Raw genomic sequence first — 21,231 nt, 5'->3', positions numbered from 1 at the left:
ATACAGAAGAGAGGAAACTGCGGATCAGGTTAAGGCTGTGGCACTGTGCACTAAACAAAACATTGAAAATGATAGGGAAACACCAGACAGGATTGTGTGAGGAATGTTAGGACGAGGAGTCAGTAGAACATGTAATTCTGAGTTGCAGGAAGTATGGGATACAGAGAGAGATGAGAATTAACCTAAGGGAATTGGGGGTGCAGGAATTCACATTAAAAGGGTTACTGGGCATGGGTGAGAGGGCACAGGTCCGGGTGCTTTTAGCTTTCTTAAGGGATGCAGGGTTTTTTATAGGATATGATGGGTAAGCAGGAATAGGGTACTAGGATGGCCATAGAAGAAAGGATGAAATGTTGATTAAGGTTGGGGGGGGGGGGGGTGTGTGTGTGTGTTTGTGTATATATATATATAGAGAGAGATTTAGAGTGTGAGTTTATTGTCTGATCCACACTCCGGAGCGGAAAGTGGTGGTAATGCACCATTAAGCTGGGTGCTAACTGCCGTAAAACAAGAAGAAGAAAAGTGTGTGAGGCTTGCGATGGGAGTGGTTTCCCAGTGTGTGTGTGTGGGGGGGGGGGGGGTTACGATAGGAGTGGTTTGTGTGTGTGTGTGGGGAGTTACGATGGGAGTGGTTTCCTGGTGTGTGTGGGGGGGGGTTATGGTGGGAGTGGTTTCTCGGTGTGTGTGGTGTACAGTGGAAGGATCATGGAGGAGGTACTCTAGATATGCAGAGTTTTGGTTGCATTAAGAATGCAATAACCTGGGGGTTATTGAAGGGATCGGTTAATGGGGTTGGTGTGCTCTGTGAGTGAATTACCTGGGAATATTCAGTTGCCCTGGGGTAGTTGATCTAGCATTTTCTAGAGCATTGGTTTGGTATGCTTGGGTTTTTGGTGGTGTGAGTATTTTCTGAGCTTGTTGCAGTTGTCTGTGGGTTTTTTTAGGATTAATGTATTTGGGATTTAGGTGTGGGCACTCCTGTAGGTTTAGAATTTGAGTTGATACATGCTGTGTTGAGGTGTTTCTGGGGCATATTGTTGTACCATTGATGTGGTGTTGTGTTGCTTAGGCTCCTGACGCCAGCTGTTCAGTTGAAGAACTTGCTGCAATGGGGTGGGAGTGCATTGGATTTTGATTTGTTACTCACTTGGTTTTGGGGTGTTGTTGTGGTCCCATTGTTTTTGAGTTTAGGTGATGGTCAAAATATGGGAGATATGAAAGTCTGGCAGAGTTAAGTGTCTTCGACATGTTTTGCATGCTCTTGAGCTTGGTCGATGTGAGCCATGTATTTTGTCTAGTTTTGAGTGTGTGTGGTTCTATATGGGAAAACTATGGACATAATTTCTGCTGGGTAACTTGCCAGTGACACTGATCTACTCTTTTGTGAAAGAGCAGGCTATCACAGTGAGTACTTTTTGCAGAAATGAAAGAAAGCTGGGAAATTGTCAGACAAGTTTCTTTTTGTTTGTTAGCAGTGTTTCGAACATTTTGTTTCATAACTGTTATATTCTGATTCTGCGTGTGATGTGTTCTACTTTGTGACATTGGTTTTGCCTTTCATAAATGATCTTGTATGCAAAGCAATTGCGAGTTGTATTGAGAGAATGAACAATGGCACATGGGAGATGCACTTAATGATATGCTTAAATCTAAATTGCAGTGCGTCAAAGAATCAATACAGTCAACTTTAATATATCTAATTGTACAAGTGGTACCTTTACTATTGGATTACAGCAAACATAATTGTTTTGCATAGCTGAAAACCTTTCATCACAACTTGTGGTGTTCACAACTTATATACTCACATCTGCAATTGAGAGAACAGGTGTATCAAATTCATTTTGTAATAAGATTTCAGTCCAATCAGAAATGAAGTTACTGTTAATGACATATACGTTTGTGAAATGTTTTACCCAGAGCTCACTTATGCATAGTGTTTGTGACTTATGATACTTGCACTGTGTGTGAAAGAAACACATTTTATTTACTGTCACCAGTGTGATATCCCAATAGTATTTTGTTAAAAGTAGAAGCAGATCATGTGCAGATCATAGATTTTATTTTTACATCAATGACCCTGGTTCACACAACCTTGCAGTAGTGGCTATTGATACTACAGTTGGGTTCAGTTTATACGGAGAGTTAAATTGAAGGCATTCCCGAATTTGTCAAAGATCTAATTGATTAATAATTAGGGATTTGTTCAGATTGAAATTGTACTGGGGTATTGATGGCCAAATTTACATTATGATACTGCATGAATTCTTAAGAGAATGTACACTCTACAAATTTCTGAAAGTTCAGTTTCTGTGTTGGAATTTTTGAAAGCACTTGGTTAACACTGTGCTTGAATTAGTCTTGCCCCTTATTTTAGTATAGAGCTTTTGTGTTCTGTCAACACATGCAAATCAATTGAAGCTGGAAGAAGCATGTTTAGCATGTATTTTTTTGTATTTCTCTGCATCTTGCAAGTTAATTTTCTTAGTTGCTGTCTTTCAAAAAAAAATCAGTTTTTGCTGATCTTTTAAAATTTTGTTCTGTTAACTTATTTCAGAGTTATAATTTTATTTAATTTGCATTGCTGGCTTGCGCCTTTTTTTTAACTATGTTACTCATTGGAGCTTGATACAAAGATTTTGTGATTGTGTGTTATCGTGAATGGTAAAGATGCATTACATTTAGATCAGTTTGGTTTAAAAAAAATCACAAGTAGATACTGGAATTAAAATCCCGGTGAAAGTTTTTGGAATTAATAGTTAATATCAATTGGGATCAATTTGTCTGACGTGGATAGGAATCTTGTATTCATTGAGGATATCTCACTGGTGACAGTGAGTTGCCCATAACTCACAAATGCTATGCGCCGAAGTGAGTTATGGTAGCCCTTTGCACGAATGTACGCGTTTGCCTGGAACTCTTGGGTCACTGGTGAGGTATTCTGCATTATTCTATGGGAGTGAACACCCCCCTTCAATTTCCACACACCTTTTACCAAGTTAAGATCTATAGTGCATCTGATGGGGCTCAGCAGATGCTATTGTAAAGAGATTCGTTATGTGTAGTTATCTACTTCTGTCTAACATTTTGATGCCTGCAAATAGTGCCAACATTGTTCACTCTCTTAGAATTAAAAATCCAGATGATGATGATGTTAAATTTTGACCAAAAGATCATAGTATGTAATGGTTAAAACTTTAAAGTGGGGGTGAAAATGTGTCTTTTAATGCAAATTCCCTTTTTTCCTGAACAAAAAATAATCAGCCAGTTCATGATACTGAGTAATTCAAGGGGAAATTTTCTGATTCCTGTTCTCTGCTTATTTCCTACTCTTAATGAAGTGCTAATCCTAATTTTCCCTATCATCCCCAGTCCCTCTCCCCACCTACCCATCTCTTTGGTGATTTAATGAATGGAATATCTATTCTTTGGTATAAAGTAGTAACTGGCTGATCTTAAAATATGAAAGGTAACTTAAGGTGTTGCTGCCTGAATTTACTGGGCAGTTGTGAATATTGACCCCTGCTTTACTGTTAAATGTATGCATGTTAAATGTATTTTACCAAAGTGTTGGCTATTACTGCATGTTTTAAATTGATTTAACTTAGTATTCTACTTTTGTTCTGTGAACATTTAAAATTCTGTTAAATCGTATTTTAACTTTTTTTTCCAAACTGTGCTGTTTTCCATCTACATATCTTCATCTTTTTGTTTTTGTTGAATATTTTTCCACTTCCAACTTCAAGCAGATTTAAAGTAGTTTTAAATTGCCATTAGTAAATACTACTGAGCAGTCAGGTGCTCTATGGCCCTAACATCAGCTGGTATAAAGCTTTGAATCTTTGCTATGGTGTGAAATTTAGGAGATCTGGTAACATTCAGTTATTATTGAAGAGCCTCAAAGACCTGGGATATAAATGGCACTGGCAAAGGTGTTACGGAGATAACACATCATTACCAGTTTACTATTCATTCTGTGATTCTCATTCAGTACAGACTAAATGTCAAATGCAGAGGGCAGTATGTTAAGCGATTGTATACTGGGTACATATTTGCCATTGCCAAGTTATACTATGTCAGTTGAAAAGCTTGTTTGGAGGAAGAATTTTGAGGATTGCAGTGGCTCCGTAAACAAAAATCCACAGAGTATGTTAATCGTAATGAAGAGGGGAATATTATTTCTTGGTGTGTGATTTTTTTTTTGGACTAAGTTTATGTTTTAGTTCACATGGATTTTTCTAGGTGACAGCAAATGCTGGAATTGCTCAGTAAACAATTATCCTCACTCTGCTCTCCAAGCACAAAATTGAGATTGTACCACTCGAGATCGTTGTTGTAAATCTCTATAATACAAATGTTTTCCTGGTTTGGACTTGTATTTGGAACAACATTAAACAGATTTTGCAGATGGGCATTCTCGTTGAAATTGCTTAATGTATTTTGCATATTCAGAATATGCTCTGCCATTGGAAATACACATATATAAACTGTGAAATTGAGCCAAGGTTCAGTTCATCTGCACTGATCTCAAGAAACTTGCCCTTTGTAGTCTATGTATTTATACAATGAACCTCTCGTCAATAAGGAGTTGGTTGCTATTATTGAAGACTAAACTTGGAATGAGGTGTATGGAGGTTGTCCTAAAGTTGGTATATTTTAATCCCAATTTTCAGTTCATTCGAATGATAACTGCCTCCCCAAATTTTCTGATGCAGCAGCAGTTTACTTTCCAAGATGTTTCCTAATTGCTGTAGCTTACTTTTCTCAGTTCGCGTATTCCTTGCATCTTTAGTGCTGTACTAGTTTCCATGCTGTTCTTGGATTTTTAAAAATCTGTTATAAACATGAGCACTCGCGAGTAACTGAGTATACATATTTCTTGTCTCAGTTGGATTTTATTGAGGTGGCATTAGATCAGTAAGGGTGCTAGGTTGCTCCTTGTGTCCTTCAATTAACGAGAGGCAGTTATTCTAGTGAATATCAAGTGCTCCTAATTTTTGTGTGCATGTTTGGCATAACTGAATAGCACATTGAAGTGATGATACTGGCAAATCACTGGCAAATACTGGCAAATCACACTACCTTTTATAGTTTATTGCAATTGTAATTATTTGGGCATCGTGAGGTATTGTTCCAACCCCAGAAGATGCCATTAAAAGGACTGGCGATAGTTGTTCAGAAGTGAAATTACACTTTGATACCAGCATAATCTATACTGGAAATGTTGATAACTAATAGACTGAACTATAGGCACTGAGTTTTAGATAATGATGATGAGCTTTAATCTTTTGTGATCTATTGAAAGACAGTTTTGCATGGGAAACTGGATTTTAACTTTTATCACTACATAGTGATAAAGCTTTTCTCAATACAATTATAACAGATTAAATGTAAAGGAAGCATAATGTGAAGTTGTTCTTTTGCGAGATGAAAGTCAATTATGTTCAATTAGTGACAATTGCATGGGTTTAAGGAAAGTAATTTGTGATTTATACTTGCACAATTCTTGCCATTAATTTGTTACTAAAGGAAGAACATTAGTTACTGCATAACATGTTTCATGATAGCACAAGTACTTTGAAGGTGCAGCATGGACTTTATGATTTGAAGTAATAGTTCTGTTTTAAAAAAAATCATATTTGGAGATTTAATTGGCATACTTTTCTACTGCTTTTTCAGTTCTTCTATTTAAAAAAAACCTTGACCTGTATTGCAGATGTGGCATCATAAATTGTTGATCAGTGAATATGGTGTCAGATCAAATAACCCAAGTAATTCTCTAATGGGATTCCTATGGTTTTAATCTACAATCATTGTTCTCAACATAGTTTAGATGAACTTATAACAAAATTTTAATTTTCTGCTAAAATAGTTGAATGATGCTAGTGGAGAGTTTAAAAATTTGAGGCTTCACTGTTATCATTAGTGGCAAATTTCAGTTTGTAGTTTGCAGCCCATTTCACAGTAATTGTTTGTCTCCTTTAGGCTCTAGACTTCTCTGCTCCTGAAAAGTAACTGTCTTGTTTTTCTATGTATCATGTAAAAAATGTGTCATTCAGACCATCAAGCCTATGGCTATTCTTTTTGATCATATCTGATCTGTACTTGAATTCCATTTGCTCACCTTTGCTCAATTATCCATCTGGCAGTAGGCTGTCAGAAGACCTTGGTGCTCTTTCATTTAAAGCTGCACTTGTGTTATTGTGCAGTCTCAATGGTCGCATTCTTGTGTTGGCCTCGTGGGTTGATTTAAATGGGTGACACATTCTGCAGGCTTGGTCACCTGATTTTGAAAAAGTTCAATTCTCACTCTACAATTATATTCATTTCCTGTTGTTCAGGTTGACATCAAAGTTTTTAGGTTAAATTTGGGATAAATGTATCATAATAGACCTATTGAACAGTATGGGTGTTAGCTAGTATCTGGGAATATTTGAGATGATCTTGCTAATTTTTTAGCTTTGATGCTGCTTGCTTCTAAAAATTAAACCAGTGAACCAGTTCTGGTTCACATTATATGAGGACAGCTATGATTTCATTCCTTGCTTGACAAAGAGGCACAGGACAATCTTTCTGATCAGTCTTGGGAGTTTATGAGATATTTGTAATTGTAGTTTTTAACATTATCTCCTGTAAGCTGCAAGCTGTATTTGAAGGGTTTCACTCCAATAAATATATCTTGCATTGCATGTATGGAAAATTATATGCAACTTCACCACATATGCCACTGTAGATTTGATATGCAATATGAGGATTTATTCTGTTTTCAAATTAAGATTTTGGATGGGAGACGAATAGAGAAATGTACCAAAAAGTTTTAAAAAATAACTTCAGTTGCTGCATATTTGCTAGAAACAATCTGTAGCATCTGTGGAAAGAGAAACAGTTGATTCAGGTCAATTATCCTTCTGAATTTGTGTCTTCAGCCTGAAGCATTAAACTTCTGGAAACACAGCAGGAATTTCATGACTTGCTGTGCTTTTCCAGCCTTTTCTGTTTTGATTGTAAGTACATTCATATAATGTGGGAACAGACAACATAGTTTGAAACTTAAGTTTCTTTCAGCAATTATTCAGTGAGTTCTGATTTATTTTTACAAGAGTCATATTCACCAGAAATGTATTCTTGAAATTAGGCCTACCTAATATTCTACGTTGTAGTTCAAATGGTTTTTGTGACCACCAGTAGTGATAATTAACAGCAGGATAAACAACAGTGAAAACTCACAATTATGACTAAATGGCCTGTTTTTTCTGTTTGTAGATTTTCTTGACTTCCTGAATGCATGGGGAAAATGCATTTGGGATGTTAGAGTAGAAGAGGGAAGTATGCATGTCAGAGCTTTAAAATCTTGGCCTTCTGGCATAAAATGCAGTGTAGATAAGGACAGCGTTGCTGCAAACAGATTAATGACACATTTTGTGAAGCATTGTTTTGTGGTCACTTGTCCTTGCAGTTCCTTGCTGCCTGTATTGAAAATGAGTTGTGAATTTTATTTTACAATGTAGGCTGCGGTCAGCTGTAATCAGGGCTCGAACTGTTGTTTAGTTTTGATCTTTTTTGGTGGTATTGGGGACTTAAGGAAGCTTTGCAGCTACAATTGGGAAAACTGCTGAAGCATATGAGAATCGACAAATGTATTCGTTGACAAGATAAGCGACTTTGGAGGAACTCAGCAAGGCTGTGGAAGGACCATCTGGTTGTGATGTGCAGTTGTGACGCTAAAAGGGTGCAAGTTAAGTTTTGACAGGTAAGAGGAAAATAATATATAGTGTTTTTTTAAATGTGTTTTTATTCCTTTCAATGAAACTTAAATAGTATTGCAGGTTTGTAAAGGATTTGAAGGTACCATAAAACTTGATGCACTTATTGTAAGCTTTCAGGTTTTCAGTGAACATGGCAGATCTTGAAATTTAGGGTACAGAATGAGATATTCCAGTGGTGTAGAGAATGGCAGCTATTAATGAATGGTAAGTGATATGATATTGTGCAAAGGTTGTGAAGAATTGTGATGAAATTGATTGTGAAAGTTTATTTTAGTGTTTGGAATTATGTGGTTAAATAATGGAAAATTAGTTGTTGATTGGATAAAGGTAGCAAATAGGTTTTTTGTTTTTGTTTTAATTTTGTTCAGATAGATAGCATTGTGTGTGTTTTAGTTTTCATAGTTTCCAACTCTGCTATATGTAATGATTAGTAACCAGGAATCCATTTCGAAACTTGGGTCTTGTTGATATTACATGGATGGTTCCAATTTTGCAGCTTTCCGAGAATGAGTGTCTATGGTTACTATGCTTCTAATTTAATTCATTTAGGATTGGTTTTGAATTGTAAGAATGGAAAGCTTCAAGTGCTTTTTATTTTGGAGTCCATGTCTGTGTTGAGTTATTAGTGGAAAAGCCAGCAGATGAAATAAATCAAGTTATTTGGAAAGCAATTCACCATAAGAGAAAGGATAAAAACACATTTAAAAAGTATCATTCTTTTATTTAAGCATTTCGTATTTTATTTTTAACTTCCATGTTTCACATTTTTCCAGTTTGGATGGACATACAATGCATCGCTCTATTTTAGAATTGTTTCACCGTAACACAACAAGATCACATGAGGTAATAATTTTGATTTTTTTAACAAAAGCTTTTAAATCAGTTTTAAAAGTGATCTTTTGAAATGCAATTTCCCCATCTTTCCTTTGCAGAATTCTGAAGATTGTGCTAATGGTCATGAAATTGATGAAGATGAAGACAAAGATAAAAGTGGTGATAATTATGCCAGTTGTTTTGATGATGAACTGAAGGAAAGTTCCTACTTCGATTATGGAATAATGAAAAAGTGTAAAGGAAGTAACTGTGGGCTCAAATCATGGATTCAAATGGACCCACGGCTCTCTTGTTTTCTATATGATGAGCAGCAGAACAAGTGCTATTGCAAGTAAGCATGAAGTATTTAAATAGCAAGTAAGCATAAATATTTATCAACAATACTTGAACATTCATTGTTGAGATTATGCACAAAATACTTTTTTTGATATGCTTTGTTTTAGAGTTTGTGTTGATAATAGCATTACTGATACAGAGTGGACAAGTGGTAGGTCTCAGCCACAAGGTGGGTGGAAAAAAGATTACTTGCTTCGCCATCTGGCCAGTAGAGAACATCTTCAGGCACTGTCGGTTCCTATAAGTGCAGCCAACTGGGAGAAGGCCCTATTTACTGATGCTCTCAGTAGTGACACAAAAGAGGATGTTGTTCACCTCCTCAGAAATGTTCTGTGGTTAATCAAGGAACAGTTGCCCATTTCCAAAGCTAAAAGCCTACACAGGTAAAGACTTTTCATAAATCTTTTTTTCCTCTGTATTGTTACTATCTTTGTCTCATGTAAATTTTTCATTTTAGGTTAATAGAAAGCCATGGTCTATCATTGGGTAGACGCCACAGAAGTAAAAATTACAGCTGGCAGTTTGTTGCAGCTCTCAATGAACCTGTTGAGGCAGAAAACCTAATGGCATTAAAACAAGCAAGGGTTCATTCTCTGATTGTTGATGAAAGTTCAGATATTGCCACTGAAAAGCACCTGATGATGTACACAAAATTTCTTGCAAAGGTAAGTCTTAATTTGCCTATGCTGTAGGGAATTATTATTGATGCAGTCTTAGTAGCCATTCAGCTAAAAGCTCAAAAATTTGACTGCTCCTCCCAGCTGCAAACAATATTTTCAAAGTGAGAAATTCACCATGAGTACATTGTTATTTTCTGCTGGATTTTACTAACATTTCAAGCATTTCCTGGATTACTCTATTGATCAGTGGTCTGACACCAATATTCCAAGATTTTTTTTCTATAAAAGATTAATAGTTGTTGGAGCTGCACATGCCTCTTACGACTTCATTTGTGTACTTTAAGCCAGACATTTGACTTACTAAGGAGAGATTTAAATTTCTGAACTTGATTGGAGGTGATAATTTTAAGCCTTCAGTTTTTTTCTGCACAATTTAATGTGGGTTTTTGTAAATGCACATGAAATTCAAAATGGTATGCTCATTTTGTTTGTTCTTTGATGCTGGAATGTTTAAAATGCCAATAGGTGGAGTAAACACTGGCATCATATAACTTTTGCCCTTTTTGTGACAATTTGCATTGCCATTATTCTGGTTTCCAGTGACCCTCTGCAAGCAGAATCCCATGGCCCTTGTTTTGTTCTTTCGCTCCTGCTTATCTCTATTTGTAATAAGTTTATATTGTTATGTGTAAATGATCAGTCCTTTGCTGTTTTAAGATCCAGCAGAATTAGGCTAACATACCCACCCTTTGCTCATAAGAAAAACTATTAATTTCATCAGTTAATTTCTTTGAGCTGTTTCCATTGTATCACTGTCTTCCCTTAAGTAAGGATGACATAGTACTCCAGATAACTGAAATGTGACCTCCCCAGTTTTTATTTGGCTCATCTCAGAATAAACAGTAACCTGTTGGTTTTCCTGTCTGTAGCTGTTCCTACCTCAGTCATTTTCAGATCATGCCTTGGAGAATTCAGACCTCTCTATAGTTGGGGCAGCTCAATCTCTTAGATTTGAGATAATATTTTTTTTATTTTTCTGCCAAAGTGGAAAATTTCACATTTTCCCATGTCTCCCAGCTTCTTGTGCTTAGTTGTATCCTCTTGTGTCCTTTCCTACCTCTTTGAATTTGGATAGTTAGGATAGTTCACAGAATTCTAATAATTACAATGCCTGTCAGAATTGTGTATCTATTTTATTAAAAAGAATTTTATGCCACATTTTAGGTCATCTTTCCTATGTTTGCTGTTTTCCTTAACTTGAAACTTGCATGACACATAGGAAATGAAGGCAGATCATTTTTCCATTTAATCCCTTAAAAGCTGGTTCCAGTCCTGTGATTACACCTCATTCCTTCCACATCAAGATGTCTCCAACAGTTGTAATTTTTTGCTTCTGCTGCTCTCCTGACAGACCATTGCTCTTCCTGATTGAACTTTTCTTTCCTCACGAAGTTAGAAGCTTCAGCATCGCTGGAGCAACCTAACATTATCCATGTTGTTTAGGGATGATATTTCTGAGACATAGCCATCATCAGTGTTGGAAACTTCTCCATGTGGCCTCAATTTGAAGCATCTGTCTTTTTTTAACTAGTCTAGGTAAATATTTACTAAGTTGTTACAACATTGTCTGCAGTGAAGATAATTGCTAGATCTTTAATATCTTATAATGCTTGTTTTGTCTTTAAGCATTTACGCAATGAATAATAAATTATTTCCTAGGTTAGGTGATATTAGGTTCCTCTGAATCTTTTTTATTATATCCAAGAGAGCCAGGTTTTCAAGTCTTGTCTTCAAGATAGAGTGAAGTACAATTAATAATGTTTGGTAATATAAAGCATACAATTAGAACAGATCTTTTGACATCAGATCAATTCATATTTGCCAGCTTCTGGTACTCCAGGTACTTTCTTGAATTTCTAATGTTCTCTTTGATTTCTGCAACTGCATTGATTTTGAGGGACACATAATCTTTGAATATGACTGTAATCTGTTAAACTGAGCAGAACAGTTTAATCAAGGCAAACCAGTTTAATATTGCTAGATATTGTATGGGAAGGTTCAGTTTGGAATTGAAATAATCTAAATGAGTTTGTTTCCTGAGGTCATTGTCATGACAGAAAGGCAGAACCTAGCATTGTTATTTGATCTTGAAGGCATTTAGTAGATTTTCGAAACACATTGACAGAAGATAACTGAAAGTGGAGGTCCTCTTGTAAAAGGAACGGACAGCTGTAAATCAAAAACTGAAATCAGAAATAAACCACTGGGGCACAATGGTGACATAGTTATAATATGATGTGTTAAATGCTACGGGTATTCTGGAGTTTGGAGTTCAATTTCAGTGCGATTCTGTAAGGAGTCTCTGCACAACCTCCTTGAGAAATGTGTGGGTTTTCCCTGGGTGCTCGAGTTTTCCTGTGGTCTGAAGACTGTGGTAGGTTAATTGGTCATTATAAATTTTCCCATGATTGTTAGGATTAATGGGGTTTATCGGGGGTTCAGGGTGGTGTGGCTCAAAGACCTGGAAGGGCCTTCTCTGCTGTATCTCTTTTTTAAAAAAAATATGTCACGGTACTCCTGTGACAAGAAGAATGGAATTAATGTTTTGCGACAAACTCTCTTCAACAGAAGCCTGTTCAATGGGTTTAATTGCTGAAATGTGGATTTGATATGGCCAGTTGAATATCTAATCACAGCAGATTGTGATTACATATCTTCTGGTTATAAATGCTTGGTTTATGGACAACTTGTACATGTGAATGAGCATTTGGAAGCCAGGCAGGATGGCTGCTGTGGGGCTTCAAGCATCTTCTGCCATGTGTGAACCTGGTTCATGGCAATATTGCATCTCGCAGAGAAATCTAATAGTGTTATACCCATGTTAAACTGCACTTGTTCTTTCTTAGCCTGTATTTTTATTTAGACAAATTGCCATTGGCTACATTTTTGGCTTGTAAACTGCTCCTGTTTTACAGTGCCAGTTGTATAATCGGGGTTTTATTTTTGCTGCTGTCTGTAAGGAGTTTTTAAGTTTTTCCCTTGACCACGAGTTTCTCCCTAGGTGCTCCAGATTTCCTGCATGTTCCAAAGATGTGTGAGTCAGGTTAGTGACTTGTGGGCATGCTGTGGTGGCGCTGGATGATTGATGACACTTGTAGGCTGCTCAACACAATCATGGTTTTTATTCGATGCTAATGACACATTTTACTGCATGTTTTGATACATGTGACAAAGCTAATTTTTTTTTAGGTTATGAAAACTTCCGAGGAACAGAACTCTGCTGCAGCCCAGGGAGGATTTGCATCTGAATGTTGGCTTACCCTTAGTGCATTGCTTCTACTGTGGACTGAAAAAGAGGAGAGATTCTCTATGCTTTTTTTTTATAAGCAACTGAGAGATTGGCGTGTAATATTTTGGGTCATCAGACTTCCTCAGCAGAATGAATTTTTTTTGCCTTAGGCCATTCTTTTTAGGGACCTATTTGGAAACATGTATGTTGCTATAGAGATACCTAATCCAAGTTCCTGAAATCATTTAGATATGCTTAGAAAAATAGAGGGCTATGGGTAACCCTAGGTAATTTCTAAAGTTAGTACATGTTTGGCACAGTATTGTGGGCCAAAGGGCCTGTATTGTGCTGTAGTTTTTCCCTATGTTTCTATATGATTTGGGATGGTTGATATGTTGCTGGGATTACAGCAAAAAAAAACAGAGGCATCATCCAATTATGGTATCTTTGTAGAATCTGTGCTCTCTATCATTTTATCACATTTTCACCTGTTCACAAGTTCATATCGTTATACCAGCCTGTTTTAGTTTTAGATCATAAGACATGGAAGCAGAATTCGGCTATTTGGCCTTTTTGAGTCTTCTCCATCACCATTCCATAATGGCTGATCTATTAGTCCTTCTTGACCCCATTCTGCTGCCTTCTCCCTGTAGCCTGTGACGTACTGACTAATCATTTGCGGTGGTCTGGAATTACATTCAGTGGCTTATGATCAAAACTCAAGTAAATTTATTATCAAGGAATGTATAAATTATACAGCCTTGAGATTTGCTTGCTCATAGGTAGCCGCAAAGCAAGAAACCTGAAATAACCCAAGTTAACGAAAAAAATAAAAGACCAACACTCAGAAGAAAAAAAGTGTACTTTTTAGGAAGCTGAGGTTCCTGTTTTTATGTATTCAGGACTTGGCCAACAAAACAGCTATACTTTGAAGCCATTTGTTTGTCTCACTGTAAGCTAACCAGTTCATATGTAGGGATCTTGCATGAACAGATTGACATTGCTTAAAGGAAAGTTCAACATAAATGATAATTTCATCACCGGAGACCTTATAGTTAGATCATTTCCACACTGATCCAGTTGGTGACTGTGGCAGTTTTCTTCAGGTCGCACATCCACCAGGTCCTTGTCATGTTTGTCTGACTGTTCTTGCCTGTATGATATGTAGACTCTAATGTTCTCCAGGACATTTAGAGCCATTAATTTAAACACATAGATAATGATACACTGCTAACAACAACCTTGATAATTTTGATGCCTGCTTCAGATATTAGTATCTTCCATCTTGCATATTCTCAAATTTTCATGAGATATGCCCTTATCTGGGGTGGTATCTGGGTACAGGGACTTCCTGTTGTGCCAAGACCTAATGCTGTTTGCACCAGCTCGCACATGACTTCATTTAATTTTTAGTGTAATTTCCAGTATTCAAGTGTAAACGCGATCAAAATAATTGTTACTCTGGATCTGATGCAGTGTTTTAAAAGTCCTGATGAAGGGTCTCAGCTCAAAACGTTGACTGATGCTGCCTGACCTGCTGAGTTCCTCCAACTATTTGTTTGTTACTAAGAGAAAGCACACAACAATCAAAAAACCCCCACAATAAATAAGATACATTAGTGTTTACATAAAGTTACACCAGGCTCAGGAGTGTCTATATGTAAGGTGATTGAAAGGAAATGATTAAGTAGTGGAGGGGTGCGTTAGTGGGTGGAAGTGTTAATCAGCGTTATTACCTGGGGAAAGTAACTGTTTTTGTGTCTGGTGGTCCTGGCAAGGATGCGACATAGCCTCCTTCTTGATGGGAATGGGGCAAACAGTCCATGAGCATGTTGGATTCAATTCTTTGTAATGTTACTATCCCTTTTCTGGTATTACTTTTTACTATATATGTCCTTGATGGTGGTCAAGCCTGTGATAATGTTGGCCAGTTTTGACTCACTGTTGTAGAGCCTTCCTGTCTGCTGTAGTGCAGGTTCTGTACTGTGCAACTTGTTAGGATGCTGTGAAGGTGCATCTGTAGAATGAGATGAATATGGATGTGCATAGTCCAGCTCTCTTCAACTTCTACAGAAAGTAGAAACATTGGTAAGCTTTCCTGATCATGCAGAATGTGTTCTGGGGCCACAAGAAGCTTTGTGAGATGTGCACTCCTCGGAGTTTGAAACTCCTGTTTCCACTGCTGTGCTACTGATGTAAGGAGGGGTGTGAATGATCAGTAGAGTTCTCCAAAATTGATAAAAAATTTTGTCTTGTTGATATCGAGGAAGAATTTATTTGATGCGTTGTCTGTGGTGTGGTTCCAGTGGGTATTTGGTATTGTAAAGATTGTTTTGTATTTGTGGTACAGAGTTTGAACTCTGCCAGAGGGTTGTCATCTATTGTGCATTGGAATGTTGTGAATATGGCAAAAAGTTTGTCATTATCACAAATCTTCCTACTACAATATGCATTGATATGAGGGTTGTACAGTAAATAAATATAATCCAAACACTTAGTCATTGCAAATTGTTCAGCTTGTCTGTAACTTTAAGGCAGACAAAACACCATTTTTATGAAGAGCAAGGCTTGAATATGGCTCTCTATCAAGCATAAGCCACTATTGATGTATATGGATTTGTGCTGCAACTATATAGAAATTACGGCATGTTTAAGCAAGGCACATGGTATTCCTTGTATGATTTCTATTTGCCAATCTTTGTGTTTCTGCTTTAGACCTATGGAAAAGCCACTTCTAGATTATGTTCTGGATTTGCAAGGTTTTCTCAGGTGTCCATGTTCCTTTATCCATCCAGAATTTACAGTGTTTTGGGAGAAGTTACCTTTTGTAACTATTTACAAGCTTTGCAAAAATGTGAAGTATATCGCTTGAAGCTTCTCCCAAACTGTGACGGGGGAAATGCAGGGGTTATGCCGCCATGTAACTGATTACAGCGAGTACTACTGCGGTCTTGCACTGACCTTGTCTGCCATTGGATGCAGTGTTGGGTCTGAAAGAGCTTGGATGTGCTGAATTGATGCTGCTTTATGCCAGCTGTGGTTGTGATATGTAGTGTGTACCCCCCCCCACCCCCCACCTTCTGAACAGGGTTGTTGGTCGAGATTATAGTTTGTTTTTCTCTCATTCCATTATAATTGTGTTTGAAGTAAATGTAATTTTATTTTTTAAACTGTATCAAATTTAAAGCTATTTTAAATGTCACTGGTCATAACTGGGCAAATAGCAATTGAAAGTTGACAGAGGTGAGCATGGCTTTTTTTCTAACAAAACTGTAATTTGGAGCCTTTTAATGAGCTTTCTTATGACTCTGATTTGGATTTTTGGATTATGCTTAACCTTTGTCACCTTGAAATTTTGCATGCAAGGGAATAATTCATGTTTTGGGCTGAGACCCTTCATCAGGATTGTTATTGTACTTGATGCCCCCATTTATGAAGCTCAAGTTTTCAAATGTGTAATGGCACTTTCAATTATTTATAAACATTTGCAAGCTGCCCCCCTCTGTTTGCTTATACTTTTTAATGCTGTGACATGAAGTAGTTGTCTCTTTTTTTAAAACTTAATTTACATACTTCTCGACAAGAAGAGCTATGTTGGATAAAATTGAGGATTTATTATTTCATGCATTCTTTCTTTTGGGTTCATCAGATGCATGGAGAGGGGGAGCTTGCTACATGGCCAACAGCTTGCTCTCCATATTGTACAGTCCAGACTTCTGTATGTAGATAGCGAGAATGCAATATCCATGGTCAACTCTGACCAACGGAGGCCTCAGAGAATCAGATGTATTAAATATAATCTTTCAGTTATCTTATTTTGCAGTCTTATTTATGTCTAAACTCTATTAATATCCTACCCTTTGCTATAACTTTGGTACCATTTGCAAATTGAAATTCTACTCTACACACCCACGTCTAAGTCATGAATACACAAAAAAAACAATGTTCATCCTAGCATGGACAACTTGGATCATATTTGCTACCATCTCTATTCTGAAAAACGTTATTCATTATTCTTCTGTACATAGTACTGTGCTTCTAATTGTATTTCAAGGGCCTCAGTTTTCCTTGCTAGTCTTCTATGGGGATTTCATCCTCCCCATTTTGAAAATGCATATTATTAATATAGTATTCTCTTCACCCTCTTCTATCCCCTTAACCAAAATTCTTACAGTTTGTTCAGTATAATTTGCCTTCAACAACTCTGCAGTGGCTTTCTACCCTGATTATTGTTTCTGAAAGATTTTTCACAATAAGATATGACCTTGCACTCCTTTTTAAGTCAAGGTTTGCCACTTTATAGCTAAAGCCCTGCTGCAGCCTTTATCCCCTCTGAATGCTCTTCATAATCTAAAAAGCATGTTATGCAGCGGTCACACTTGAGAATTATCGTGCTTTCAAAGATCATTGAAATAACTTTGACATCATTCACTATTTCTGCTGTGTCAACTTTGATAGATTTTGGGAGTATCCTTGGAAATCCTGATATCCGAGTGCTTTATCCATCAATGTCCTCTAGATCTTTTTTTCTCTCACACTTCCCCGTTATCATGTATTTGGCTTTGAGATTTTATTCTCATTTCGGGCTCCTTTTTCACTTCAATGATGCAGCTGTAATTTTGTGGCGGGTTAAAATTCCAAGTTGGTTTTCTCCCTGCAAAGTTGTATATAACTCAGCCACTTTATTGTGTACCTTCTATAGCTAATAAAGTGGCAACTGAGTGTATGTTTGTGGCCTTCTGCTGTAGCCCATCCACTTCAAAGTTCAACCTGTTCTATGTTCAGAGATGTTCTTCTGCACACCACTAGTGCGTGGTTATTTGAATTATCGTTACTTTCCTGTCAGCTTGAACCAGTCTGGTCACTTTACTCTGACCTTGCTCATTAGCAAGGTGTTTTTGCCCACAGAGCTGCCACTCACTGAACTTTTTGTTTTTGTTTTTCACACTATTCTCCTTAAGCTCTAGAGACCATTGTGTGTGAAAATCCCAGGAGATCAGTTTCTGAGATACTCAAATCACCCCATATGACACCAGCAATCATTCCACAGTCAAAGTCACTTACATTACATTTCTTCCCCATTCTGATGTTAGGTCTAAACAACAGCTGAACCTCTTGACCATGTCTGTGTGCTTTTATGTATTAAGATACTGTTATGTGATTGGCTGCTTAGAAATTTGCATCACCAAGCAAGCGTGTACCAAATAAAGTGGCCGCTGAATGTATATATAGGCTAGGATTTGAACAATCTTCAGGTACAATGGGAAGTTGATAATTGTATCTATACTTAATCTATTGTACTTTTCTGTAGAGTCCAGTTTGTGCATTTTTGACTTGTATATGCTTAGAAACAAATTATATATTTGCAAAATATCAACACCTGAATATTATCCCAGTCTAACTATTGTGTAATAATAGAGAATGGTCAGATAGTTAGTAAAATACACAGTGTATGGGGGATGCAGTTGGCACTAAGGATCTTTCCAGCATCTCATGGTGTGGCAATGTACTTCTTTGTGCCAGACTTACGGAAATTTTCATCTGGAAATCTATCTTGGAAGACAGATCTTCATCTGTGAAGGAGCTCTCTGAAGCAACATGCATGTATTACTTTTGACCAATATTTCAGTTATTCAGTTTGACCCAGTCATATCACATGGTGATCACAGAGCAGTTGCCCTATGTTTTTTAGTTACTGTGATTTTAGTTATGAAAAACACAGCAGCCAACAGTTTATCTCTCAATGAAGATCTTCAATATGGTCCTTGTGTTACTTATGTTACCTTGGTATGGAAATATTAATTTATATAGATATTTTTGGAATTGCTTGCTGATACTTGCTGTCTGTTAATCAAGCCTTCCTATAAAGCTGGATGGTTGATTTCCTTCTCTAAATTTGAGCATGCATATTTCCAAAAACAAAATAATTGTAATTTTCCTCCAACTTCAGCTGTAGAATGCCCTTTATTTTTTAATTTCAATGTTGCATGTTTAAGTTTCAGCTAAGTGGAACGTATTTTGAATGTTTTGCGTGTATAGGAGTGTTTACAATTATTTGATATTTTTAATAATGTGTACATGTTCCTTAATCTATTTCTCACTTGATCTCTTTGTTTAACATTATTTCTATCTATATTTATTTTTACTGAAGCCATCTAGAATATGTATACTAAATTGTTTAACCAAACTACTATTTTCTACAGTCACACATTCAGGAAAAAAAATACAGGAAGTTTTTGAGCGAAGCTTAAGTTTCTGCTTTGGAATTCATTTTCTCATTTGATTCTGTAAATAGTGAACTTGACCCATCTCTGGACCTGTAATCTATTTATATCTTCGATATATCCACATTTCCTCCCTGGAAGCATTTTCACATTTTCTCAAGTTGGGATTCTAAACCTTTCCCTGCTCAACAATGGTTGAATAATTCTAACCATCATATTTATAATTGTTGTGTCTTGTTGGAAGGTTATCAATGCAAGTCCCATTCTAGAAACTTGAACACAGATATCTAGAACAACACTCCATTGCAGTGGTGAGGGAGTGCTGCACTGTTGGAAGTGGGACGTGAGTGAGATAAGCCAAGATCCACTTTGCTTCTGTCTGATTTCTTTGTCAGCTGATTCCATAAATGCAATTTATCATCTCTGTAAATTTTAACCCGAAGTGAAGTTTATGTAGTGTCTTCTTTTGTAAAATAAAAGTGCACATTCAATTATAGGTAAATGTTAGTTTTGTTTTTCATGTAGACTGAGCTGCAAGTGAAATTTATAAAGCTGCTTTATCTGGATGGTAAATCTGATGCTGTATCCTTGTACAAATCTATAAAGAAGTTCTATGTTGAGCACCAAATCTGCCTCCAGTCAATGGCTATGATAACTACAAATGGTTCAGCTATTATGATGGGATCGAAAGGAGGTCTTCATGTCAAGCTCAAGGTAAATGATGAGTAATTTTGACTCTTGGAACCAGCCATTTTTCTGATGGAATTTCAATTAGATTAGGAAGATGGAATTATTGCTTGTTAATCATTTCTAATTTATCAAAGTAGTTTGTTATTTTGATATAACAACATTTATGCAAGTTTTTGAATGTGAAAGCTTAGCTTTTGTCTTTTGAGATGCATTATCTGTAATCTAGTATCTACAAAACCAGAATATAGATGAGATCTTGCAACTGAGAATTGTAGAGTGTGGAGAAATGCTGAGAAATAAATAGCAATGCAGTGGATACCAGTTAATTGCGACACATTTGGACATTTTGGCACAAATAAGCATCCAAAATTAAATAGAAATAATTAAAAAGGCATAGTGAAGACAAACTTCTGTTTAACTGAGTAACAAATTATGTATTTAACTGGATTATGGAACAAATCAGCACTGTACTGCTACAGTACTATAAAACTCTATTAGTTCCTAATAGTTATCAATGGAGAATTCATCAATTGGATGCTGCCATGTTCTTTTGATAGATTGTAAATGAACAAATCAGTGCAGACACTTAGTAGAGCTAATGGACTGCCTTCATACAATGGTTTTGACTATTGCATCCTCCTAACCTTCATTTCATTGTAATCTTCCAGGTGATTGTCAATACCTTGAAATTTTTCATAATTTCTAATTTAATTTAGAGACATAGAGTGGGTTGCAGCCATGCTGGATCAGCAACCCCTGACAACTTTGGATTTAACCCTAACCTAATCACGTGACAATTTATAATGACCATTTAACCTACCCAGTACGTTTTTGGACTGTGGGAGGAAACCAGAACACCTGGTGAAAATTCACATATTTCACGGGAAGGACGTACAAAGGCGCCTTACAGACAGCACAGCAATTGAACTCTGCCCTGAGCTGTAATCGCGTCGAGCTAATCGCTAGGGTACCATGGTTCCATTGAAGTAGAAAAATCATTTTATTTTCAGTGCCAGCTGTTTCTGGCATCTCCAAGCTGGAATGCTTCAAACCACAGTATGCAAAACAATTCTGAATAGTCTTCCTGTTTATTTCTTGCCAATTATCAATAACAAAAATTTTTGCTTTTTAAGCACAAAAACATTCAAGTGATGCTACTCAAAACCTGTTCGCTCTAAAGCTGGTGTAGTGTTCAATGGCCACATAAGTGCACATGACTGACATTATTTCAAAATTGTTTGATAACTGTCTGATGTCCCAATTAAGCTCCACAGTGTCACAAATAAACAGAAGGAACCCCAGCTATTTTCTCAATTAATTGTTATTCTTTATGAGATGACCCAAATGGCTGCTCTGATTAATCAATGCCTCATTAACTGGAATCCACTGTCTATCCAAGTCTCTCTGATTAAATCTTGGCTTTATGTGTGCTAGTGGGAGGCTGCATTTGATTAGTGTCTTTATTCTTAGAATGG

The 21,231-nt window shown here is 36.7% G+C and overlaps 2 protein-coding genes across 5 annotated transcripts in view; both read left to right on the top strand.

Annotated features, from left to right (window-relative positions):
- The window catches only part of LOC132377949 (NCK-interacting protein with SH3 domain-like), a 213,071-nt gene that overhangs the window by 2,150 nt on the left and 189,690 nt on the right, over positions 1 to 21,231 (top strand). The window lies entirely within an intron of this gene.
- Positions 7,217 to 21,231, top strand: part of LOC132377948 (uncharacterized) — a 40,863-nt gene continuing 26,848 nt past the window's right edge. The window contains exons 1-6 of one of the 2 annotated variants that reach the window (XM_059944470.1): positions 7,217 to 7,747; positions 8,537 to 8,606; positions 8,696 to 8,928; positions 9,041 to 9,316; positions 9,391 to 9,598; positions 19,592 to 19,780. In XM_059944470.1, coding sequence (XP_059800453.1) covers positions 8,553 to 8,606; positions 8,696 to 8,928; positions 9,041 to 9,316; positions 9,391 to 9,598; positions 19,592 to 19,780 — 960 coding nt within the window. In that variant the 5' untranslated portion in view covers positions 7,217 to 7,747; positions 8,537 to 8,552. Of the gene's footprint in view, positions 7,748 to 8,536; positions 8,607 to 8,695; positions 8,955 to 9,040; positions 9,317 to 9,390; positions 9,599 to 19,591; positions 19,781 to 21,231 lie in introns of those variants that run through there. The other variant, XM_059944471.1, reaches the window with a different exon arrangement.

This window comes from Hypanus sabinus, chromosome 19, assembly GCF_030144855.1.
Source record: "Hypanus sabinus isolate sHypSab1 chromosome 19, sHypSab1.hap1, whole genome shotgun sequence".
Lineage (NCBI taxonomy): Eukaryota > Metazoa > Chordata > Chondrichthyes > Myliobatiformes > Dasyatidae > Hypanus > Hypanus sabinus.
The sequence above is the reverse complement of the archived record's forward strand: the minus strand, read 5'-3'. Positions and strand labels throughout refer to the sequence as shown.